This window comes from Taurulus bubalis (genome assembly GCF_910589615.1).
Source record: "Taurulus bubalis genome assembly, chromosome: 2".
Taxonomy (NCBI): Eukaryota; Metazoa; Chordata; class Actinopteri; order Perciformes; family Cottidae; genus Taurulus; species Taurulus bubalis.
Window position 1 is genome coordinate 43571922 of NC_136590.1, and position 8417 is coordinate 43580338.

At 45.8% G+C, this 8417-nt stretch overlaps 1 protein-coding gene across 1 annotated transcript; it reads left to right on the forward strand.

Annotated features, from left to right (window-relative positions):
* Window positions 1-603: 603 nt before the first annotated feature.
* LOC306753291 (pannexin-3-like) lies at window positions 604-6795 on the forward strand (the record flags this gene model as incomplete). Its single annotated transcript, XM_079237162.1, has 5 exons — window positions 604-787; window positions 4113-4255; window positions 4524-4738; window positions 5066-5820; window positions 6242-6795. 5 exons carry the CDS (start codon window positions 604-606, stop codon window positions 6298-6300), a joined length of 1356 nt encoding a protein of 451 aa, XP_079093288.1. The 3' UTR covers window positions 6301-6795.
* Window positions 6796-8417: the final 1622 nt, after the last annotated feature.

Genomic DNA, 8417 nt, shown 5'->3' on the forward strand with positions numbered 1-8417 from the left:
TCTCGGAATGACAGAGGCTGAAAAAGCCACAGGCGATGGTTCACTTGTTTGAAGTGGGCCACTGTGCTGGACCAGAGAAACACACATACACACACACACACACACACACACACACACACACACACACACAAATGACTGCATTGCCCAATGTGACTGGAGTGCTGGAGGTCTGCTAGAGTCCGTGCCATCTGTGCGTCTACATGCTCCCAGATGTCCTCCCTGTAATTAGAGCCAGAACCGGGTCCAGCCCGGTCCAGCCCAGATCCAACCTCTCATTTACAGAGGCCCTCCCTGAATACTTAAGACGCTTTCCAACACCGTGCCGGCCTTTAGAAGGAACACTTTGGCATATTTTCTACAAAGCTGGAAGACATACGGTAAGATGGCTTTCGCTTCCTCGGGATAATGTTAATTGCATTTCTAATTGGAAAAGTACTCTCGGTGTATCTTTAAATTTATAGATGTTTCTGCTTTATTATATCACACAGTTGAATAGCGACAGAGACCATAAGGTAGAGAAAGGGAAGGAGTGATTAGTACTGAGATCACCCAATATCTTCCTTCCTGTGCCCGTTTTTTCTTATCACTGGGCAGGAGTTCAAAATGTCCATCGCCCAGGCGGCCGCCAAGGCCATGCTATCTGATGCCCTGCTGCAGAGCAGCCCCGGGTTAAGCGGGATCAGCCACCTGGAGCTGGAGCTTCCTCTGGACAAGGTCATCAAGTTTGTGTCCGTCGGCCTTCCGCTGTTGCTGGTGACCATGGCCTTCGCCCGCGAGATCTCCCTGGGTGAGCAGCTCCCTGTCTCTGTCGGTCTGTGAGGGCATTTCCTGTGTTTGCAGCGTCCTCCTAATTTGTCCTTGAGTTTCTTATGTTTTACTTGTTAAACTGCATGTAGTTGAACTTTTGGTAGGCAGGAAGATCATACTTCTGTGGCCCGTAGTATTTAATTCAACGTAAACACAATGGTTTGTACTGAAGTGACCCAAACGTGCTATAATTACAAAGCTGAGTTAAAAGTCATGAAACATGGCCGGCGAGGACGTCTGTGCCTTTCACTCAGGAACATCTACTCAATCCTAGCTCCTCCCTTTCCCTCTTTGAGGATATAAAAATGTAAACAACAACAACGACAGTTGTGGTTACACAGGACTTTCCTCGACAGAATAAAGCAAGAGGGAGAATACACTAAACCGACTACTTCACATTAAGGGAAGACAAGCTGACTCAATGAAAGGGAAACAAAAACAGGCACCTTATTGGATGGTGGGCAACTGGCCAGACGGATTATGTTTGCAGCCCCTGAAGCGGCGCTCTCGCTCAATACTGGACCAGTTTCAGAAATTGTTGTCCTCATTAGTCACTTGGACACAAAAACACGAGAGATTGTGTCCGTGTTGAAAAAAACACCACGTCACCCTTTTAAGAGCTTCTCAGCAATAATGATGGGACGACACAACATTACTGAAAACACAACATCACAATCGCCTCGGACTCCTTTCATCTGGTCCAGTGATGTTCTGCTGCTGCCCAAAGAGGGAAAGACCAGTGGGCGGTTCTCCACATGCCAACAAGCTGTCCGTCCGCATTGTCATTCGAAAGAACACAAAAAGCACAGCTGACAGTCCAAAGTATACGTGGCAATGCTGCAGCACGAGTCTATTGTCGAAGAGGCTGACTCCCTTGACTTTGTGCTAAACGTTGTCTCTCCAGAGCCGGTCTGCAATCAGCCGGATGCTCCTGATGCTAATTGCCATGGGGATGACTGAGAGCAGCGTTCACTAACACTGGCACACTGTAATTACAAGGCAAAGTTCTTGTGTGGCAGCTCCCCTCTATTTCAGTCAAATGAGAGGATATGTTGATTAACAAGGGGGGGGTCGTGGAACATCATGTGGTGGCGGGGTGCGCGGCTCTACTGATGGATCTTGGCTGCCTGTCGGCTGGCTTTTCCCTCATAACAGCGCTTGATTGCGCTGCTGTCTTGAGTCTGGTTTATTTGCACCTGGACTCTCAGCCAAGAATGCTCGCACAAAGCACAAAATGTGGGGACGATGTGCCAATGTTAATTGGGGAGTGGGAGTCGGAGATAGCGACGGTGGCAGAAATGTAGGTTGCCTCACTTTGCCAAATGGCTCACAGGGGTTGGGAGGGAGCGGGACATTCAACAAGATTTCATGAGAAGGCATCTGCTGTCGTTTGTTTTTTCTTTTTCCGAGTGAGTTGTCAATGCATGCGCCCACACACACACACATACACTCACACACACACACACACACACTCACCAGCAAGGTGGAGAAAACGCATTCCCACAGTGAGCTGCGAAGCCACAACTTTCTTACGGATCTGTTTCATGTTGGTAACATGTTTTGCACAATTCAAAGCAGGTTGCATGAATTGCTCCGCCGTGATGCCTTCAGGGGTTTGTAAAGGCTCTGAGGAAAAGAGAATGTGATGGACAGCTTTGCGAAACCTTTTTATAAATGACCCCCTGTAACATCATTTCATTATGTGGCTGCTGTTGAACCACTACTTCGACCATCTGTCCCCACGATTAGCCTCACTGTGTTGGCCTTCCATAAAATCCACTTTTAATAGGGTTTCAATATGTCCTTACGAGCTGGCCCAGAATGCAATATGTTATGAGCAAAGGTGAATTGTGAGGTATTGTATGACCGGTGTTGCTGTGACATATTGCTTTCACCTGAAATATGTGAGCGAATATAAATGTGACATGGCTATTCATATGAAAAACTAACCAACAAACACAATACATAATTAGTTTGAGTTCAGTGCGAGTCTGAAAATACAAACTGCAACCTCGTCTTTCTTCTTTATCTCCGCGCCAAAATGAATATCCTCCATTAAAAGCTCAGCTGCCAGAATTTTATTTTAGGTGTCGCCATCAATATGTTTGAATCCGGCTGATTAATTGCACATATGCATACACACGCTGTAGTATAACTGGACCGTGTAACGGTTGCCTGTAATGAGGTGTACCGGCAGGATAAATCACATCCTGACGATAAATGAGTTGCAGTATGTTTCTACTTTCAGAACGCTGGGCAGATGTGGTGCTGTAGAAAAAATAGAAGCTCCATGTTTCTCTTCCAAGGCTCTGCATTAGGTCGGGCACACCCTTGGTGTGTTCCCTCCCTAAGCCCTCTGCTTTTGGGTGGAGCACCCTTGGGAAATGACAGATGGGTGCTGGAGCATGGATTCAAGTGGTTGGACTACATGTGGTTATATCAAGGTGAACTAAATATAAGGTGGAGGAGGCCAAATTGGGAAGGGAGTCGCCCAGGGTTTTAAATGCCAGGTTGCCATTCGGAAACATATGATTTCTCCAGTGAAATGATGTTCCACGGAAAAGAAAAGGGCATGCAGAAGCTGCGTGTACATGTAGTGGACCCCCAGTGTGTGTGTGTGTGTGTGTGTGTACTACTTGTACAGCTAACTTTGTGAGGAACAAGTTGAGTGAGGACATTTTTGGAAAGTGAAGGCATTTTGTCCGATCCTGTTTGAGGGTTCAGACTGTTTTTTTAGGTTCAGGTTAGATTTAGGTTTAGGGGCAACGGACAGAAGGCAGGCATTTGGAGGTGGTGGTTCAGGTTAGAGTAATGCTGTGGTTCTCAAACCTCTTTTTGTCACGCACTTTGGAGGAAAACACATGTTCATGCCCCACTGCCCCAACAAAATTCTAACAAAATAATCCATGCTGAATTTTTATTGAAAGAACTTTTTTTTTTTCATATCCATGTACTTTTACTTTTGCATAATATGAAGTTCTCAATAAAAGTATTGAAATCAATTCTGCATTTCCCCCTGCGCCCCACCTGCAATACCTCCGCGCCCCACTAGAGGGCCGCGCCCCACAGTTTGAGATCCACTGGTGTAAGGGAATAGGGAATGCATGACAGCAATATGTGTCCCCACAAGGATACAAGTACTACATCGTGTGTGTGTGTGTGTGTGTGTGTGTGTGTGTGTGTGTGTGTGTGTGTGTGTGTGAAATGAAGCGCTTAGCAGCTGCTTACAGGCAATTTGATAAAGCAGAAAGTAATTCCCCATATTAGCAGATAATGTTACAAATCAACATTTGTTTATTCTGCAGGGCCTCAGATCAGCTGTTTCCCGCCCAGCAATTTCACCATGAAGCAGGCCAGCTATGTCGACACGTACTGCTGGGACTCTCTCATGCACCACGAGTTTGACAGCAATGGGAACTTTGAGGAGCGCTCGCTCTGGGTCCACAAAGTAAGTAGAGAGACTGATCAAGCTTGCTCCACTTGTTATTTTTCCACTGAGTGTCTGACGAAGTTAAACTGCCGAAACCTTCGTTCTCTTCGCTGTAACTTGCAAAACCTCCGTTAAAAGATGTCAGTGTGCCACATTCAAGAGAAGCAGAGTACATGCTTTGTTGCTCGATTGGTTTACAAAGCATTCAGACTTTTGTGGGTTGTGAAGTCAATGTTGATCTGACTCATCTGCTTGATTCAACTCTTTTCTCTCGATGTCCATCCAGATGTTCCCCTACTCTCTTCTGGCCATGGCCGTGTTGATGTACCTGCCGGCTCTCATCTGGCGCCAGCTTGTCATGCCCACGCTGGGCTCAGACCTGCTCTTCATAATTGACGAACTGGACAAGTCGTACAACCGCTCGATCCGAATGGCCCAGAGCATTCTGGACATGCGCCAGAACACCAAGAACCCTCTCACATTTCAGGCCGAACTGCAAAGGTAAGAGACCGGCGACTGCTGGCTTGTAGCAAGAATATTCCATGTTATCCATGTTTTCAGTAAGCTGATCTTGGATTCCCCCCCAAACTAGAATATGCCCTGTTAAATTAAACTTGATTCCAATTGAGGAATTGGGTCATTGCAGTAGCAAATATGCATATCTGCTTGTGAGAAATATTGCTCAAAGGGTATTCAGAAGTGATCTGGTTGGCAGCTCCAAGTTGCCAAACGTAGAGGATTGGGGTTGGGTAGAGACGCTCCCAGCTGGCATTGATGAACATGAAGGAGAACATGGTGCTGACTTTCTTTCTCCTTGTTCAATTGCAGGGCCAAGAAGAAGCGCTACTTTGAGTACCCTCTTCTGGAAAGATACCTGCAGTGCAAGCAAAACTCCTATTTCCTCGTCAGCATGCTTTTCTTGCGGGGCTTCCTCCTCCTGACCTTCATTACAGCCGCCTGTCTCTACCTGACCTACTTCCACCTGTCTGCCTTCCTGCAGGACGAGTTCAGCTGCTTTGTCCGCACGGGCATGCTGCGCGATCAGAACTGGGTTCCTGAACTGGTTCAGTGCAAAATGATTGGCCAGTTGGTTTTTCAGGTGATTAGCGTGGCAAACGGTGCCATCTACGTCCTGCTGGCTCCCATCGTCCTCTTCAGCCTGATTCGGCTCTTCGTTTGGGACACCACCTTCTTCTCCGTCTACGAGGTCCTCCCGGCCCTCGACCTCATCAACCGCCGTCGACTCGGCTGCCCGTTGAACGACCTCAACGTCCTCCTGCTCTTTTTGCGCGCCAACGTCGGTCACCTGATGTCCTACGGGAAGGTGAGGGCGCTGTGCTCGCTGGCGCCCCCGCAGGTGGGCAACAACGCCACCGCCGGGCAGGGATTGAGCGCGATGCTCAGCCAGGAGGAGATGGAAGAGCGTGAGGAGGCTGCGATGGAGCTGACGGAGGAGGTGGAGGAGGCCAAGGAGGAAGGGAAGCTCAACCTCGTGGACATCATGACTATTCTGGGAGCGGCGCAGGGAAGAGTTGTGAACTGCAGCGAGAAGAGGCCTCTGGTGGAGGAGAATATGAGTCTCGGTACCGTAACACTTATCTACTCACTCAAACGCATTCTGCTAGTGGCTATTTTTGCCTTCATAATCTGGGATGTACAGAAGATTATTAAGTGACCTCCAGACTACATGTACAGGCTCTGAAAAATAAATAGCGAGTGCTTTAAATTTAAGATAGCATAAGCAGTTCTCTGTGAACAGACTCTGAATGCAGAGAAAGCAGTTTGAGAAACATTTGCAACTGTAAGCAAATTCAAGTAAATACAAACATAGTGAAGTGGTATTTCTCTCTTCGTGATCTGTAACTGTGTTGCTTCTGCTCTTTCTTCTTTTTGATGCCAGACTGAACTGCCTATATTTCTAAAAGAGTCTTTGAAAAGCACTATGTAGAGGAGATAGATCTGTGGTACTTCCTAGCCCTAACTGCCCTCTCTGTCTCTTCACAGAGCCAAACCACCAAGGGTACCATGAGTTGAAGGAGACTGCACCATTTAGTCATTACTAGGCCTCTTATGGACTGAATCAATGTGATAACAATGGGGTGGTTGGGATGCGCTCTACAATAGATTTTCAAGAGTACTGTATCCACAAAGGATGTGGACATCAATGAAGTTTCTGTGGTCTGAAGACCAACACAAAAAACCTCTTTTAGAATTACAGGGCAAATTGTTCTGGCTAGAAAATGTCAATGGATTTCGATGTGTTACTTTCTAGCATGAAGCTGCCGCACACTTTCTGTCGCTCACTTTTGTGTATTTTTTTTAAGGGGGCAGTGACGGCAAGCATGTAAAGGAAAGTTGCTGTTATTATGGCGAGAGAACACAATGCATATGTGTTACCATGTACCAAATATATTTATCGTAATGTGAGACGTTAAATGTTTTTCTGACTACAGATTCCATTGTCAGTAATGTACTGTTCATGAACTTAGAACATTGTTGTACTTTTGCTTCTTTATACTGTTATTTCCGTCATGATAAAAATAAAGTTTTATCCGTCTGTGTCAAAAGTATCATTATATTTGTAAAGTAGGAGCAGTCTACCAATGCGATACTTCAGAAAGTCAAACTGAATCATACATCTAAGGACAGCAGGGAGCCACTCACTTTTATTTTTAGTAGAACACTGTTGTTTCTGTACTCAGATGTCAGAAACCTTTCTACAGAAGGGAGACATTGAATACAAAAACACTCCTTTTGAGGTCATAGTTTGCATTTTTGTCCGTTAATAGGTTAGTGTATATTATTGTTTGATATTGAAGCGAGCTGTACTGTATTTACGAGCATTAACCTGTTGAGCCCCGATCGGGGGACCCTTTTATATCAGGAAAATCAAGAAAAAATCATGGTATAAATCCCCTCCCCCCCAAGAAAAAAACATGTTAGGTATCAAATTAAACATAAAAATCAGGGCTACAATAATATATAATCCCGATGTACAACCTCTAAACACAGCTCAAACAATAAATAGGATTAGGGGTTAGGGTTAGGGTTATTAGGGTTAGGGTGTGGGCTTATTAAATAAAGGTTTTATTCAAATGCACTCATTTGCATTTGACATGGGTTTTATGTGTCTGCATTTCCACGTCGCAGTTATTTAACTGAAAGGTGTTTTTACTTGTTATTCATGTTAACTGATAATTAAACAGATGATACAGCAAACAATCACTGGAAATTAAACGTGTGGCATCCACCTTTAGCTGCCATCTCCCTGGACACAAATTACAGACCCACCGCCTCTCTTGCAGGAACCAGCCGTGGGGACAGAAGTGTGTGTAGCACACTGTGCCACCATGTCGAATGAGCCCCGATGACTAATGTGCAACTGTGAATTATCCACGGAGAAAGCGTGCAATTATTTCGATGTAGTCAAGGACACAAAGGCAGGCAAGTTGCCTGGTGGGTAATAGGGCCATTGGGGGACAGCAGGAGCAGAATTCAGATCTGAGACTTATAATGAACGAGTGCATCCTTTGGAAGTCCAATTACACATTGTGAGTGTTTTTCTTTTCAGAATTTCAGGTCAATGCCAATTTAAAATAAAAGTATATACTGTGTTTTATTTTTGGATCCGTACTTGTATAACGCTTTTCTTGTCTTCCGACCACTCAAAGCACTTTAACACTACATGACGTCATTGACACACACTGTGATGAGAGGAGCTACCATGCAAGGTGCCACATCAGGATTATCTAACATTCATACCCCGTAATTACCGAGCAATTTAGGGTTAAGTGCCTTGCTCAAGGACACATCGACATGGGCAAGCGGAGCCGGGGAGAGTCAAGGCATTTTTAACCTGCTAGAGATCCTCTATGTCATAATGATTGTTCGGCTTCCACGCTGCTCCGCTCTCTAACTAAAGCAAGTCTGTCTCGCATGTCAGATCCCATCCTCCATCATCCATCTGGCACAGAGCTACAAAAAGACAGACAGATGGTGATGATGACTATTCTCAAACGTGAAATTTGAAACTTCTTTCGGAGCTTGACAGGCAGACATGTAACTGTCTGCTGTGTGTGATGGCTTTGCTGCCGGCCGTGCAGGAGCTGGCTGGCTCTGGCCACTTGAGGGCCTCATTGAGTCATGCTGGAACCAGACTGCCCGCATTGATTTGATAGCT